At 44.6% G+C, this 17,827-nt stretch overlaps 1 protein-coding gene across 1 annotated transcript in view; it reads left to right on the forward strand.

The window, feature by feature from the left end:
* The first annotated feature begins 1,378 nt into the window (after window positions 1–1,378).
* The window catches only part of LOC139228909 (granzyme K-like), a 30,574-nt gene continuing 14,125 nt past the window's right edge, over window positions 1,379–17,827 (forward strand). The window contains exons 1-2 of the mRNA XM_070860416.1: window positions 1,379–1,405; window positions 13,774–13,831. Coding sequence (XP_070716517.1) covers window positions 1,379–1,405; window positions 13,774–13,831 — 85 coding nt within the window. The remainder of the gene's footprint in view (window positions 1,406–13,773; window positions 13,832–17,827) is intronic.

Below are 17,827 nucleotides of genomic sequence, written 5' to 3' on the forward strand. Positions count from 1 at the left end.
GGTTTGCTGTAACACAGCCGACCCCATGCGAAGATGCATCATAAGCTAGCACTAATCATTTACACAGGTCATACAGTACAAGTAACTTATTAGAACAAAGTAGGTTTCTGGCCTTCTCAAAGGCTGTCTCTTGAGATTTACCCCAAACCCAGTTGTCACCCGAACGTAGCAACATGTGCAATGGTTCCAACAAAGTGCTTAACCCAGGTAGAAAGTTACCAAAATAGTTGAGGAGTCCGAGGAACGAACACAGCTCTATCACATTCTGTGGGTGCATTCTTGATGGCCTCTGTCTTTGAGTCCGTGGGTCTGATGCCGTCTGCCGTAATCTTTCTCCCCAATAATTTGACCTCTGGCGCCAGGAAAACACACTTGGAGCGTTTCAGCCTGAGTCCTGCTCTGTCTAGTCGACTTAGAACCTCTTCCAGGTTGTGCAGGTATTCGGTGGTGTCACGACTGGTGATCAGGATGTCGTCTTGAAACACAACAGTGCGCGGAACTGATTTCAGCAAGCTCTCCATGTTCCTCTGGAAGATGGCAGCAGCCGAGCGAATCCCAAAAGGGCACCTGTTGTATATAAACAGTCCTTTGTGCGTGTTGATGCACGTCAATCTTTTCGAAGATTCAAGCCAGCTCCTGTGTCATGTAGGTGGAGGTTAGGTCCAACTTGGTGAACGTCTTCCCTCCTGCTGACGTTGCAAACAGGTCATCCGCCTTGGGTAGCAGGTACTGGTCTTGTAACGAGACTCGGTTGATCATTACCTTGTAGTCTATGCAGATTCTGACTGTGCCATCGCTTTTCAACACCAGAACAATCAGACTGGCCCACTCGTTGAACTCGACTGCCGATATGATTCCCTCTCATTGAAGTCTGTCCAGTTCGATCTTGACTTTCTCCTTCATCATATATGGAACCGCTCGGGCCTTGTGATGAACGGGCCTTGCATCGGGAATTATATGGATCTGCACCTCGGCGCCTGTGAAGTTGCCGATGCCTGGTTCAAATAGTGATGGAAACTTGCTCAGCACTTGGGCGCACGAGGCATCATCCACTGAAGACAGTGCTTTGATGTCGTTCCAGTTCCATCGAACCTTTCCCAGCCAACTTCTGACGAATAGCATTGGGCTATCGTCTGGTACAATCCACAGTGATAAATCATGCACAGCTCCATCGTACGATACCTTAATTGCCGCACTGCCAATGACTGGTATGAGCTCTTTGGTGTAGGTCTGCAGCTTAGTCTGAATCGGGCTCAGTTTGGGCCTTTGTGCCTTGTTGCCCCACAGTTTGTCAAAAGCCTTCTGGCTCATAATTGACTGACTCACCACTGTGTTCAACTCCATTGATACCGGAATACCGTTCAATTTGACTTTCAGCATGAGAAGAGGGCTCTTGGTGGTGAAGGTGAGTATCCCATAGATTTCTTCCTTGGGTTGAGTTGCCTCTCTTGTTTGTTCTGCGTGATCCGCGCTGGATCGATCATCTCTGCCGACTCTGCCACGTGGTGAGTCGCAGCACTCTTGCACATTCGCTGGAGGTGCCCCATTGTTTCGCAACCTTTGCACATGTAGTGCTTGGATCGACATTGATGGGCTCGATGATTACCTCCACCGCACCAACATGGCGCTAATGGATTTGCATTTATGCCCCATGGTGGACTCTGAGTCATCCTAGGTCTTGCCGCTACAGATGCGTAGGCCCTGCCATATGCAGTTCTGCCTGCTAGCAACGTTATTTTATGCACAGTACTTGCTGGTGAGCTTCGATGCTGGGAAGATATCTGTCTGGTAATATCGCTCGTGGATATGAATGCCTGGGCTATCGTGATGGCCTTGCTCAGGTCTAGGGATTCGGCGGACAGTAGCTTGCGAAGAATGACCTCGTGGCCGATTCCACGCACAAAAAAGTCCCGCAGCATTTCCCCCAAAAATCCAGCAAATTCGCAAGTTCCCGCAAGGCATCTCAGGTCAGCGACATAACTCGCCACGTCCTGAGCCTCAGAGTGGTGGTGTGTGTAGAAGCGATATCTAGCCATTAAGACGGTCTCCTTCGGCTTGGTTCCGAATCAGCGTACACAACTCTGTATATGTCTTCTCCGCTGGTTTCTCCGGTGCTAGCAGATTCTTGATGAGGCCGTATATTGTGGATCCACACAAGGTTAGGAGAATCACCCTGCGCTTGATTGCTTTATTGTCCCCATCCTCATTGGCGACGAAGTACTGGTCGAGACGCTCAACAAAGGCTTCCCAATCATCACCCTTTACAAATCTCTCTAAAATACCAACGGCAGTCATGACCACGTGAAAGTTCGTAATCTGTTACTCGTCGCCAATTGTTAAGTATGGAAGAACTCCACAAGACTGAGTACTGTGAGCTAAAACTGATGTGACCTTAGTCTCTTTAATACAACTCCAGAGTGCCTAAGCAGCATGGCAGACAACCTTTTAAGCTCCCTTGCACGAGGTGTGCAGATGACCCTTGGGCCTCCAACAGTTGCGCCCTCTGGTGGCAAGTCTTACGCAGTTACAATGTTTACATACATAACAGAGATCAGGTAAGGACAGGATTTCTCTGAGCTGTGATGGCCCCTGTGGTAGAAAAGGCTGCTGATATATAACAAATGGCCATCTAGGTGAGCTGCTGGGGATTGTTTGGTGCATTCATCCCAGCCACTACATTTCAACAGACAACCAGCATTGCAGAGTCAGTGTCCCTTTGACCCAATTCAAGGATGAACGTCGGCACTGATGCCCTCCCCAAGTTACACAAGTGTTTTGCTGATGTTCAAAGAGCTAAAATTGTGTGCCCTAGCATGACTAGTTAAGTCTGCTTTCTCTCCACAGATGCTGTCTGACCCGCTAAGATGTCCAGCATTTTCTGTTTTTATTCCAGATTTCAGCATCCACAGTATTTTGCTTTTGTGTTGGAGTAAGTTTCCAGATGTTTATCCAGGTAGATCTTGAGCCAAGTGGCAACTCCTCACAACGGGCCTACTCATCCAAGTCAAATCACTGAGCCTAGTTGGTCAGTCAATCAGTGCCAGGTGTCAGCCTTGGCTCAGTGCCTCTTCCCTCTATATCAGAAGGTTATGGGTTCAAGCCCCACTCCAGGACTTGAGCATGCTTCAGTGCAGTATTGAGGGAGTCCTGCATTGTCATAGGTGCTGTCTTTCAGATGAGATGTTAATCTCAGGCTCCATCCGCCCTGGCAAGTGGATATAAAAGATCCCAAGGCATTATTCAAAGAGCAGGGGAATTCTCCCAGTGTCCAAGCCAAAATCTATCCCTCAACCAACATCACGAAGAACAGATTACTTGGCCATTTATTTCAGTAGGACCTTGCTGTGTGCAAATTGGCTGCCATGTTTATATATTACAATCGTGACTACACTTCAAAAGTACTTCATTGGCAATGAAGCACTTTAGGACAAGCTGAGGTTGTGCAAGCCATTATCTGAATGCATGCTTGTTCTTACTTTTGAACAATACCCTGGGGTACTGTTGAACAGCCTGGTTCAAGTATCAGACTGGCTGAGCTAAAGGAAATGGCACCTAAAAGATGAAACAGCAGGCACTAGGTGCAAAGGTTTGCAGCGTGTCAGAGTATTTTTGTGGGACCAAGGGGAGCATTCCTGCCCGTTTCTGACTCAAAGTTGCATCATGTGAATCAAATTTGCACATTAAAAGTAATCTCCTGCTGAAACAAATGACTAATCCGGCTGCCCACCTAAAGGCCCCGAGCGAGATGGAGGAGGCTGAAGTGCAGACTATGTGGTAACAGGTCCGACACTATTTTCAAATCACCACAGCCTGTTTATGGTGAGCGGCCAGTTAAAATTGGCCTCCATCACTCTATTCCATTCCTGCTGTGGATGGATGTGATGGGCGAGCTGATCTGAGGTTGCTATTGTGTGCCTCTAGATGCTCAGTTCAAGCTACGATTGGCAGAGATCTGGAATGGCAGACGCATGAGACCTAGGCAGGGCCAACTAACACAAGGAGAAAATTGAGCGTTCACTTCTGAGAGTACATGCCCTCAGAAAAAATTGAGAACTGTTGACTGTTCGCAACAAATTATTTAAATTTGACATTTTATTATTATTTATTTATTTTTCCTCATCTGTTACTTTTCTGCCTCATCATTTCTTTCCAACCATCTTCACAGCTCAAACTGGCGTTCACATTCTTCACATTTTTCTTCACAAATCGGGAATTTGTTTCTTTTAAGCGTGTGTAATTTCTGAGAAATTGCATCCATGACCCTCAAGAGTTACTGAAAGATGTTCGAGAACATTTTAAACCAAACTGACCACACCACATCCTCAGCCTTCGTTATATATGGACAGAAGTTGCATTAACTCAATGCTCACAAATTGACTGCAACAATGATGTTTCAGGCTTTGTTCAGTTCTGCGACGATTATCTTCTTCCTAACATCAGGCTGTAAGTACACCTATTTACTTTGAGCTGACTTATATTGATAGGAATTATTAGTTGAAATGTATGTGTGTTTGTATATTGGACACACAGCCACTTCCAATTAGATATATGAGATTTAAAAAGCATAAATACTAGAAATCTGTGATGGAAATACAAGGGGGAAATTTGACTCTGATCGACTCAAAATAAAGGGGGGAGCAGTTAAAATGGAGCAGCTCCCTTTTCCACTCTCTTCCCTCCGATGTCCCATTTTAATGCCATTGGTTTGACAGTGTATGTAGGTCCAGCTGGACTCCGACTTAATAAATGTAAGTTGTAAATGTAAATGTAAATGTACATGGAACCTTGGAAGTATTTTAAGCCACAGTGCTCCATCAAGTAGAGCAGTCGGGAAGTCAGCAACATCCTTTGAGGTAAGTTAGAAAAATTTCCTTAGTGGGGCCAGGAGGAGCAAGGGTTCTCGTCTGGACTCCAGAAGTAAAGTTAAGGCTTCTGCTGCCTCAGGCACTCCTCCTATGGCACCCCCGCCCCACCCTGCACCGGCTGCAAGATCCTCGCATATACCCCTACACCCCGGACATATATTTTTGCCAGAAGGCTTCCCGTGGTTCTAGAAGGTGGCCTCTGGGCAAGCCGATCTTCATTCCTCCCTCCCCTCTAGCCAGCTGCCACTCCCACCTAAAACTTGCGAGCAGCTGACCAGCCCCAAAGGGTGTCAGGTGGCAAAGGCACAGATCAACTGAACTGCTCTGTCCTGAATGATATCGAGCTTCTTGAGTACTGCTGCAACTACACCCATCCAGGGGAATGGTGAGTAATCCATCACGCTCCTGCCTTTAGCCTTGTAGATGCTGGAGAGGCTTTGAGAGGGTCAAATTTATCCCTTACTGTACATGTGAAGAATGTCACTGGAGCAAAGTGCCAGAAAACCCTTAGTAACTATAAATTATACTCTAGCAAGTGTTACAACCTTTAGGGGAGGTAGGAGGAAGAGAAACATATCACTTTGACTGCGATCCAAAAGTTCTAGGGACCAGTGTTGCGATAAAAGTCAAAGTACTGAAATTCTGTTACACTTTTTCCTTTTATACAAGAACAGAGATTGTGCCGGGTTTTCAGTAGGCTTACTAGTGGTCCGAGAAACATAGAAACATAGAAAATAGGTGCAGGAGTAGGCCATTCGGCCCTTTGAGCCTGCACCGCCATTCAATAAGGTCATGGCTGATCATTCACCTCAGTACCCCTTTCCTGCTTTCTCTCCATACCCCTTTAGCCATAAGGGCCTTATCTAACTCCCTCTTGAATATATCCAATGAACTGGCATCAACAACTCTCTGCGGTAGAGAATTCCACAGGTTAAGAACATAATAATTTGGAACAGGGGTAGGCCATCTAGCCCCTCGAGCCTGCTCCGCCATTCAACAAGATCATGGCTGATCTGGCCGTGGACTCAGCTCCACTTACCCGCCCGCTCCCCATAACCCTTAATTCCCTTATTGGTTAAAAATCGATCTATCTGTGATTTGAATATATTCAATGAACTAGCCTCAACTACTTCCTTGGGCAGAGAATTCCACAGATTCACAACCCTCTGGGAGAAGAAATTCCTTCTCAACTCGGTTTTAAATTGGCTCCCCCGTATTTTGAGGCTGTGCCCCCTAGTTCTAGTCTCCCCAACCAGTGCAAACAACCTCTCTGCCTCTATCTTGTCTATCCCTTTCATTATTTTAAATGTTTCTACAAGATCACCCCTCATCCTTCTGAACTCCAATGAGTAAAGACCCAGTCTACTCAATCTATCATCATAAGGTAACCTCCTCATCTCCGGAATCAGCCTAGTGAATCGTCTCTGTACCCCCTCCAAAGCTACTTTATCCTTCCTTAAGTAAGGTGACCAAAACTGCACGCAGTACTCCAGGTGCGGCATCACCAAAACCCTGTACAGTTGCAGCAGGACTCCCTGCTTTTGTACTCCATCCCTCCCGCAATGAAGGCCAACATTCCATTCGCCTTCCTGATTATCTGCTGCACCTGCAAACTAACATTTTGGGATTCATGCACAAGGATCCCCAGGTCCCTCTGCACCGCAGCATGTTGTAATTTCTCCCCATTCAAATAATATTCCCTTTTACTGTTTTTTGTTCGAAGGTGGATGACCTCACATTTTCCGACTTTGTATTCCATCTGCCAAACCTTAGCCCATTCGCTTAACCTATCTAAATCTCTTTGCAGTCTCTCTGTGTCCTCTACACAACCCGCTTTCCCACTAATCTTTGTGTCATCTGCAAACTTTGTTGCACTACACTCTGTCCCCTCTTCCAGGTCATCTATGTATACTGTAAACAGTTGTGGTCCCAGCACCGATCCCTGTGGCACACCACTAACCACCAATTTCCAACCCGAAAAGGACCCATTTATCCCGACTCTCTGCTTTCTGTTCGCCAGCCAATTCTCTATCCATGCTAATACATTTCATCTGACTCCGCATACCTTTATCTTCTGCAGTAACCTTTTGTGTGGCACCTTATCGAATGCCTTTTGAAAATCTAAATACACCACATCCATCGGTACATCTCTATCCACCATGCTCGTTATATCCTCAAATAATTCCAGCAAATTAGTTAAACATGATTTCCCCTTCATGAATCCATGTTGCGTCTGCTTGATTGCACTATTCCGATCCAGATGTCCCGCTATTTCTTCCTTAATGATAGCTTCAAGCATTTTCCCCACTGCAGATGTTAAACTAACCGGCCTTTCGTTAACTGCCTTTTGTCTGCCCTCTTTTTTAAACAGAGGCGTTACATTAGCTGCTTTACAATCCGCTGGTACCTCCCCAGAGTCCAGAGAATTTTGGTAGATTATAACGAATGCATCTGCTATAACTTCCGCCATCTCTTTTAATACCCTGGGATGCATTTCATCAGGACCAGGGGACTTGTCTACCTTGAGTCTCATTAGCCTGTCCAGCACTACCCCCCGAGTGATAGAAACATAGAAACATAGAAACATAGAAACATAGAAAATAGGTGCAGGAGTAGGCCATTCGGCCCTTCTAGCCTGCACCGCCATTCAATGAGTTCATGGCTGAACATTCAACTTCAGTACCCCATTCCTGCTTTCTCGCCATACCCCTTGATCCCCCTAGTAGTAAGGACCTCATCTAACTCCTTTTTGAATATATTTAGTGAATTGGCCTCAACAACTTTCTGTGATAGAGAATTCCACAGGTTCACCACTCTCTGGGTGAAGAAGTTCCTCCGCATCTCGGTCCTAAATGGCTTACCCCTTATCCTTAGACTGTGACCTCTGGTTCTGGACTTCCCCAACATTGGGAACATTCTTCCTGCATCTCAAGGTCCTCCCTTCCCACATTCCTGTGACCAGCAATTTTTGGCATGGTTTTTGTGTCTCCCACTGTGAAGACCGAAGCAAAATAATTGTTTAAGGTCTCAGCCATTTCCACATTTCCCATTATTAAATACCCCTTCTCATCTTCTAAGGGACCAACATTTACTTTAGTCACTCTTTTCCATTTTATATATCGGTAAAAGCTTTTACTATCTGTTTTTATGTTTTGCGCAAGTTTATTTTCGTAATCTATCTTTCCTTTCTTTATTGCTTTTTTAGTCATTCTTTGCTGTCATTTAAAATTTTCCCAATCTTCTAGTTTCCCACTAACCTTGGCCACCTTATACGCATTGGTTTTTAATTTGATACTCTCCTTTATTTCCTTGGTTATCCACGGCTGGTTATCCCTTCTCTTACCGCCCTTCTTTTTCACTGGAATATATTTTTGTTGAGCACTATGAAAGAACTCCTTAAAAGTCCTCCACTGATCCTCAATTGTGCCACCGTTTAGTCTGTGTTTCCAGTCTACTTTAGCCAACTCTGCCCTCATCCCACTGTAGTCCCCTTTGTTTAAGCATAGTATGCTCATTTGAGACATTACTTCCTCACCCTCAATCTGTATTATAAATTCAACCATACTGTGATCACTCATTCCGAGAGCATCTTTTACTAGGTGATCGTTTATTATTCCTGTCTCATTACACAGGACCAGATCTAAGATAGCTTGCTCCCTTGTAGGTTCTGTAACATACTGTTCTGAGAAACAATCCCGTAGGCATTCTATTAATTGCTCCTAAAGGCTACTCTGTGCGATTTGATTTGACCAATCGATATGTAGGTTAAATTCCCCCATGATTACTGCCGTTCCTTTTTCACATGCCTCCATTATTCCCTTGATTATTGTCCGCCCCACCGTGGTTATTATTTGGTGCCTATAAACTCTGCCCACCAGTGACTTTTTACCCTTACTATATTTAATCTCCACCCACAATGATTCAACATTTTGTTCATTAGAGCAAATATCATCTCTCACAACTGCCCTGATATCATTCTTTATTAACAGAGCTACCCCACCTCCTTTCCCTTCTTGTCTATCTTTCCGAATTGTAAGATACCCCTGTATGTTTAATTCCCAGTCTTGGCCACCCTGCAACCACGTTTCTGCAATGGCCACCAAATCATACCCATTTGTAACGATTTGTGCCGTCAACTCATTTAATTTATTTTGAATGCTGCGTGCGTTTAGGTAGTGTTTTAATACTAGTTTTTTAAACCATGATTTTTAGTTTTGACCCCTCCTGCAGCCCCTTTATATTCATACATATTGTCCCTTCCTATCACCTGTGGTTTTCACTTACCCCAGTGCTACTCTGCTCTGTTGCCCCCTACCTTTTGCATTCTTTCTTGGGGTCCTGTTCGTCTGAGCTCTCACCCACTCTAACTAGCTCAGAGCCCTCTCCTGTGTTCCGAATACTCCTCGCATTGAGGCACCGAGCTTTCATGCTTGCCTTTTTATTACACTTTGACCCTTTAGAATTTTGCTGTACAGTGGAACTTTTTGTTTTTTGCCTTGGGTTTCTCTGCCCTCCATTTTACTCATCTCCTTTCTGTCTTTTGCTTCTGCCCCCATTTTACTTCCCTCTGTCTCCCTGCACTGGTTCCCATCCCCCTGCCATATTAGTTTAACTCCTCCCCAACAGCACTAGCAAACACTCCCCCTAGGGCATTGGTTCCTGTTCTGCCTAGGTGCAGAATGTCCGGTTTGTACTGGTCCCACCTCCCCCAGAACCGGTTCCAATGCCCCAGGAATTTGAATCCCTCCCTGCTGCACGACTGCTCAAGCCACGTATTCATCTGTGCTATCCTGCGATTCCTACTCTGACTAGCACATGGCACTCGTAGCAATCCCGAGATTATTACTTTTGAGGTCCTACTTTTTAATTTAGCTCCTTAAATTCTTCTCGTAGGACCTCATCCCTTTTTTTACCTATACCGTTGGTACCAATATGCACCACAACAACCGGATGTTCACCCTCCCTTTTTAGAATGTCCTGCACCCGCTCCGAGACATCCTTGACCCTTGCACCAGGGAGGCAACATACCATCCTGGCGTCTCTGTTGCGGCCGCAGAAACGCCTATCTATTTGCCTTACAATAGAATCCCCTATCACTATCTCTCTCCCACAGTTTTTCCTGCCCTCCTGTGGAGCAGAGCCAGCCACGGCACCATGAATTTGGCTGCTGCTGCCCTCCCCTGATGAGAAATCCCCCTCAACAGTACTCAAAGCGGTGTATCTGTTTTGCAGGGGGATGACCACAGGGGACCCCTGCACTACCTTCCTGGCACTGCTCTTCCTGCTGGTCTTCCATTCCCTATCTGGCTGTGGACCCTTCACCTGCGGTAAGACCAACTCGCTACACGTGCTACTCACGTCATTCTCAACATCATGGATGCTCCAGAGTGAATCCACCCTCACCTCCAATTCCGCAACGCGGACCGTCAGGAGCTGCAGGCAGATACACTTCCCGCACACGTAGTCGTCAGGGACACCGGAAGTGTCCCTGCGTTCCCACGTGGTACAGGAGGAGCATATCATGTGACTGAGCTTTGAGTGAAGAAGTTTCTCCTCATCTCAGTCCTAAATGGCTTACCCCTTATCCTTCGACTGTGACCCTGGTTCTGGACTTCCCCAAAATCGGGAACATTCTCACTGCATCTAACCTGTCCAGCCCCATCAGAATTTTATATGTTTCTATGATATCCCCTCTCATCCTTCTAAACTCCAGTGAATACACTCCCAGTCGATCCAGTCTTTCCTCATATGTCAGTCCTGCCATCCCAGGAATCAGTCTGGTGAACCTTCGCTTCACTCCCTCAATCGCAAGAACGTTCTTCCTCAGATTAGGAGACCAAAACTGAACACAATATTCCAGGTGAGGCCTCACTAAGGCCCTGTACAACTGCAGTAAGACCTCCCTGCTCCTATACTCAAATTCCCTTGCTATGAAGGTCAACATGCCATTTCCCTTCTTCACCACTTGCTGTACCTGCATGCCAACTTTCAATGACTGATGTACCATGACACCCAGGTCTCATTGCATCTCGCCTTTTCTAATCTGGCGCCATTCAGATAATATTCTGCCTTCATGTTTTTGCCACCAAAGTGGATAACCTCACATTTATCCACATTATACTGCATCTGCCATGCACTTGCCCATTCACCTAACCTATCCAAGTCACCCTGCAGCCTTTTAGCATCCTCCTCACAGCTCGCACCACAACCCAGCTTAGTGTCATCTGCAAACTTGGAGATATTACACTCAATTCCTTCATCTAAATCATTGATGTATATTGTAAATAGCTGGGGTCCCAGCAATGAGCCCTGCAGCACCCCACTAGTCACTGCCTGCCATTCTGAAAAGGACCCATTTATCCCGACTCTCTGCTTCCTGTCTGCCAACAAGTTCTCTATCCTCGTCAGAACATTACCCCCAATACCATGTGCTTTAATTTTGCACACCAATCTCTTGTGTGGGACCTTGTCAAAAGCCTTTTGAAAGTCCAAATACACCACATCCACTGGTTCTCCTTTGTCCACTCTACTAGTTACATCCTCAAAAAATTCTAGCAGATTTGTCAAGCATGATTTCCCTTTCATAAATCCATGCTGACTTGGACTGATCCTGTCACTGCTTTCCAAATGTGTTGCTATTTCATCTTTAATGATTGATTCCAACATGTTCCCCACTACTGATGTCAGGTTAACCGTTTTCTCTCTCTCTCCTTTTTTAAAAATGGTGCTACATTAGCTGCTCTCCAGTCCATAGGAACTGATCCAGAGTCGATAGACTGTTGGAAAATGATCACCAATACATTACACTATTTCTAGGGCCACTTCCTTAAGTACTCTGGGATGCAGACTATCAGGCCCCGGGGATTTATCGGTCTTCAATCCCATCAATTTCCTGAACACAATTTCCCGCCTAATAAGGATTTCCTTCAGTTCCTCCTTCTCACTAGACCCTCGGTCCCCTAGTATTTCCGGAAGGTTATTTGTGTCTTCCTTTGTGAATTTGTTCAACTGGTCTGCCATTTCTTTGTTCCCCATTATAAATTCACCTGAATCTGACTGTAAGGGACCTACGTTTTGTTCACTAATCTTTTTCTCTTCACATATCTATAGAAACTTTTGCAGTCAGTTTTTATGTTCCCAGCAAGCTTCCTCTTATACTCTAGTTTCCCCCTCCTAATTAAACACTTTGTCTTCCTCTGCTGGATTCTAAATTTCTCCCAGTCCTCAGGTTTGCTGCTTTTTCTGGCCAATTTATATGCCTCTTTCTTGGATTTAACATTATCCTTAATTTCCCTTGTTAGCCACGGTTGAGCCACCTTCCCAGTTTCATTTTTACTCCAGACAGGGATGTACAATTGTTGAAGTTCATCCATGTGATCTTTAAATGTTTGCCATTGCCTATCCACCATCAACCCTTTAAGTATCATTCACCAATCTATTCTAGCCAATTTACGTCTCATACCATCGAAGTTACCTTTCCTTAAGTTCAGGACCCTAGTCTCTGAATTAACTGTGTCACTGTCCATCTTAATAAAGAATTCTACCATATTATGGTCACTCTTCCCCAAGGGGCCTCGCACAACAAGATTGCTAATTAATCCTTTCTCATTACACATCACCCAGTCTAGGATGGCCAGCCCTTTAGTTGGTTCCTCAACATATTGGTTGAGAAAACCATCCCTTATACACTCCAGGAAATCCTCCTCCACTGTATTGCTACCCATTTGGTTAGCCCAATCTATATGTAGATTAAAGTCGCCCATGATATATGATGTACCTTTATCGCATGCATCCCTCAGTTCTTGTTTGATGCTGTCCCCAACCTCACTACTACTGTTTGGTGGTCTGTACACAACTCCCACTAGCATTTTCTGCCCTTTGGTATTCTGCAACTCCACCCATACAGATTCCACATCATCCAAGCTAATGTTGATCCTTACTATTGCATTAATTTCCTCTTTAACCAGCAATGCTACCCCATCTCCTTTTCCTTTCTGTCTACCCTTCCTGAATGTTGAATACCCCTGAATGTTGAGTTCCCATCCTTGGTCATCCTGGAGCCATGTCTCCGTGATGCCAATCATATCATATTCGTTAATTGCTGCCTGCGCAGTTAATTCGCCCACGTTATTACGAATACTTCTCGCATTGAGGAACAGAGCCTTCAGGCTTGTCTTTTTAACACACTTTGCCCCTTTAGAATTTTGCTGTAATGTGGCCCTTTTTGATTTTTGCCTTGGGTTTCTCTGTCCTCCACTTTTACTTTTCTTCTTTCTACCTTTTGCTTCTGCCCTCATTCTACATCTCTCTGTCTCCCTGCATAAGTTCCCATCCCCCTGCCATATTAGTTTAACCCCTCCCCAACAGCACAGTCCTCGCAAACATAGGACATTGGTTCTGGTCCTGCCCAGGTGCAGACCGTCCAGTTTGTACTGGTCCCACCTCCCCCAGAACCGGTTCCAATGTCCCAGGAATTTGAATCCCTCCACCTTGCACCATTCCTCAAGCCCTGTATTCATCTGAGCTATCCTGCGATTCCTACTCTGATTAGCACGTGGCACTGGTAGCAATCCTGAGATTACTACCTTTCAGGTCCTACTTTTTAATTTAACTCCTAGCTCCCTAAATTCAGCTTGTAGGACCTCATCCCATTTTTTTCCTTAAAGGGAATGCTGAAGGCCACTAGGAAACCGCCCCCAACTGTGAAAATGTCTCTATTTTGTGGAGTCGAAAGGAGCAGGCGTGCTCCTAATGGCTCCACAAAAGAATTGCCAGCCGCTGGGGCACAGTGCTTGTCCCCAGGGTTGCCTCTCTCCAATTTCAATCGCCTGGTTGGGCCAGAGAGGAATTTTCCCAGATTTTTTCCCTAATTGGCCTGGGTTTTCATCTGTTTTTTTGCCTCTCCCAGGAGATTGCACAGCTCTGGGTGGGGAGAACTCTGCAGTGTGACTTCACAGGTAAGGCAGGTAAGTGATTGGTCGTGATTGTGGGCTGTTTTTCTTTTAAATGACCATATAGCATATAACTAAATTCTAAAAACTAACTTTTATTTGTTTAACTATTTTAATAAAATGTCTAGGGTAAATGCTTTGATTAACACTAAACTAATTGATTAAATAAAATAATGGGAAAACATGTTGCTGCTGAAATATGTGGGAGCTTCTGGACATCTTGGTCCAGGGTGACTACATCTGCGGTAAGTGTCTGAGGCTCGACGAACTTCGGTTCCGAGTTGTGGAGCTGTAGTCCAAGCTGCAGACATTGCGAGACATCAGGGAGGGAGAAAGTTTAATAGATTAAATACTTTAGAATTGACACATGGTCAGGGACAGGAGGGTGTGACTGTGAGTGAGGCAGGTAAGGAGATCCAGGAGGTAGTATTGCAGGAGCCTCAATCCCTGCACTTGTCGAAAAGATTTGAGGTTCTTGCAGCCCTTGAGGACAAGTGTGCAGACTGTGGGGTGGTCGAGCAGACTGACCAAGGCACCGTGATACAGAAAGCCATTCAAGTCTGGGGGAGTAAAGAGGAAGGTGGTTGTAGTAGGGGATAGTTTAGTTAGGGGGATAGATAGGGTTCTCTGCAGCTGAGAGCGTGGGTCCTGAAGGCTGTGTTGCCTACCCAGTGCCAGGGTAAAGGACATCTCTTCCAGGCTGGAGAAGAACGGAGTGGGAAGGGGAGGATCCCGTTACCGTGGTCTACGTAGGTACCAATTATATAAGTAGGACTCAGAAAGAGGTTCTGCTGAGAGAGTTTGAGCAGCTAGGGGCTAAATTGAAAAACAGAACCACAAAGGTAATAATCTCTGCATTATTACCTGAGCCACGAACAAATTGGCATAGGGTCACTAGAATCAGGGAGATGAATGCATGGCTCAGAGGTTGGTGTGGGTGAAGTGGGTTTCAATTCGTGGGGCACTGGCACCAATACTCGGGAAAGAGAGAGCTGTTCCGTGGGGACGGACTACACCTGAACTATGCTGGGACCAGAGCTCTAGCGAAACAAATAACTAGGAAGGTAGACAAGGCTTTAAACTAAATAAGTGGGGGAGGGACGGGGGCGGGAAGGATGGTCCCAGTGGAGAGAAATCGAGAATGTTAATAAGAAAAGAAAAGGAAGTAATACAGGAAAGTGATTGTGGTAAGGATAAGCAGATTATGTCAGGAAGGGGCAGAGCATACAAACAAAAGAATGCACTAACCAATAGAATCCCGGCAAGTAAAATTAGCGGTATGACAAATAGGGCTATGGTACAAAATAATGTTAAGATGTCTAATAATGTTAAAAAGACAAATCTAAAAGCACTGTATCTGAATGTACGAAGCATCCGTAGTTCAGAGAAGGTTCACTAGGTTGATTCCGGGGATGAGTGGGTTGACTTATGAGGAAAGGTTGAGTAGGGTTGGGCCTCTACTCATTGGAATTCAGAAGAATGAGAGGTGATCTTATCGAAACGTATAAGATTATGAGGGGGCTTGACAATGTGGATGCAGAGAGGATGTTTTCACTGATGGGGAAGACTAGAACTAGAGGGCACGATCTTAGAATAAGGGGCCGTCCATCTAAAACAGAGATGAAGAGAAATTTCTTCTCTCAGAGGGTTGTAAATCTGTGGAATTCGCTGCCTAAATTGAATACATTTAAGACAGAAATAGACAGTTTCTTAAGCGATAAGGGGATAAGGGGTAAGGGGGAGCCGGCGGGTAGTGGAACTGAGTCCATGATCAGATCAGCCATGATCTTATTGAATGGCGGAGCAAACACGAGGGGCCATATGGCCTACTCCTGTTCCTATTTCTTATGTTCGGATGTTCTTATAAGGTAGACGAATTAATAGCGCAAATAGATGTAAACAGATATGATATAGTTGCAATTACAGAGATTTGGTTGCAGGATGACCAGGGTTGGGAACTGAATATCCAAGGATATTCAATATTTAGGAAGGACAGGCAAAAAGGAAAAGGGTGTGGTGTGGCATTGTTAGAAAAGGATGAAATCAAAGCAATAGTGAGAAAGGAATTGGCTCAGAAAATCAAGATGTAGAATCAGTCTGGGTGGAGATAAGGAGCAACAAGGGGCAGAAAACATTGGTGGGAGCTGTCTATAGGCCTCCAAACAGTGGTGCTAATGTAGGGGACGGCATCAAACAATAAATTAGAGATGCATGTAACAAGGGTACAACAGTAATCGTAGGTGACTTTAATCTACATAAAGACTGACCAAACCAAATTCGTAATAATACTATGGAAGATGAATTCCAAGGGTGTGTACGAGATGGTTTTTTAAACCAGTACGTTGAGGAGGCTACTAGGGAACAGACTATCCTAGATAGGGTATTGTGCAATGAGAAGGGGTTAGTTAGCAGTCTTGTTGTGCGGGGTCCTTTAGGGAAGAGTGAACATAACATGATTGAATTCTTTATTAAGATGGAAAGTGAACTAGTCCAATCCGAAACTAGGATCCTAAATCTAAACAAAGGAAACTACGAAGATATGAGGAATTAATTGGCTATGATAGATTAGGAGGATTCATTAAAAGGCATGACGGTGGATAGGCAATGGCTAACATTTAAGGAACAAATGCATGAATTGCATCAGTTATACATTCCTTTCTGGCGCAAAAACACAAAAGGAAAAGTGGCCCAACCATTGCTAACAAAAGAAATTAAGGATAGTATTAGATCCAAAGAGGAGTCATACAAAGTTGCCAGAAAAAGTAGCAAGCCTGAGGATTGGGAATAGTTTAGAATTCAGCAAAAAAGGACTGAGAGACTGATTAAGAGGGGAAAAATAGAGTATGAGAGTAAACTTGCAAGGAACATAAACACCGAATGCAAAAGTTTCTACAAGTACGTAACAAGAAAAAGATTAGTGAAGACAAATATAGGTCCTTTACAGTCAGAAATGGGAGAATTTATAATAGGGAACAAGGAAATGGCAGAACAATGAAATAAATACTTCGGTTCTATCTTCACGGAAGAGGACACAAATAACGTCCCAGAAATGCTATAGAACCAAGGGTCCAGTGAGAAAGAGGAATTAAAGGAAATTATTCTTGGTAAGAAAATAGTGCTGGAGAAACTAATGGGACTGAAAGCTGATAAATCCCTAGGGCCTGATAATCTGCATCCCACAGTGCTAAAAGAGGTAGCCATGGAAATAATGGATGTATTAGTTGTCATCTTCCAAAATGTTATAGATTATGGAACAGTTCCTGCAGATTGGAGGGTGGCAAATGTAACCCCACTATTTAAAAAAGGAGGGAGAGAGAAAACAGGGAACTACAGACCGGTTAGCCTAACATCAGTAGGAGCGAAAATGCTAGAGTCTATTATAAAGGATGTGATAATGGCACACTTAGATAATATCAATGGGATTAGACAAAGTCAACATGGATTTATGAAAGGAAAATCTTGGTTGACAAACCTATTGGAGATTTTTGAGAATGTAACTGATAGAATAGATAAGGGAGAATCAGTGGATGTAGTGTATTTGGATTTTCAGAAGGCCTTTGATAAAGTCCCACATAAGAGGTTAGTGTGCAAAATTAAAGCACATTGGATTGGGGGTAATATACTGGCATAGATTGAAAATTGGTTAACTGACAGGAAACAGAGAGTAGGAATAAACGGGTCTTTTTCGGGATGGTGGGCAGTGACTAGTGGAGTACCACAGGGATCAGTGCTTGAGCCCCAGTTATTCACAAAATGATTTGGATGAGGGCACCAAATGTAATATTTCCAAGTTTGCTGGTAACACAAAACTAGGTGGGATTGTGAGTTGTGAGGAGGATACAAAGACGCTGCGAGGTGATTTAGATAGGTTGAGTGAGTGGGCAAACACATGGCAGATGCAGTATAATGTGGATAAATGTGAAATTATCCACTTTGGTAGGAAAAACATAAAGACAAAGTATTATTTAAATTATGATAACTTGGGAAATGTCGATGTACAAAGTGACCTGG

This window comes from Pristiophorus japonicus, chromosome 2, assembly GCF_044704955.1.
Source record: "Pristiophorus japonicus isolate sPriJap1 chromosome 2, sPriJap1.hap1, whole genome shotgun sequence".
In the NCBI taxonomy this organism is placed as follows: domain Eukaryota; kingdom Metazoa; phylum Chordata; class Chondrichthyes; family Pristiophoridae; genus Pristiophorus; species Pristiophorus japonicus.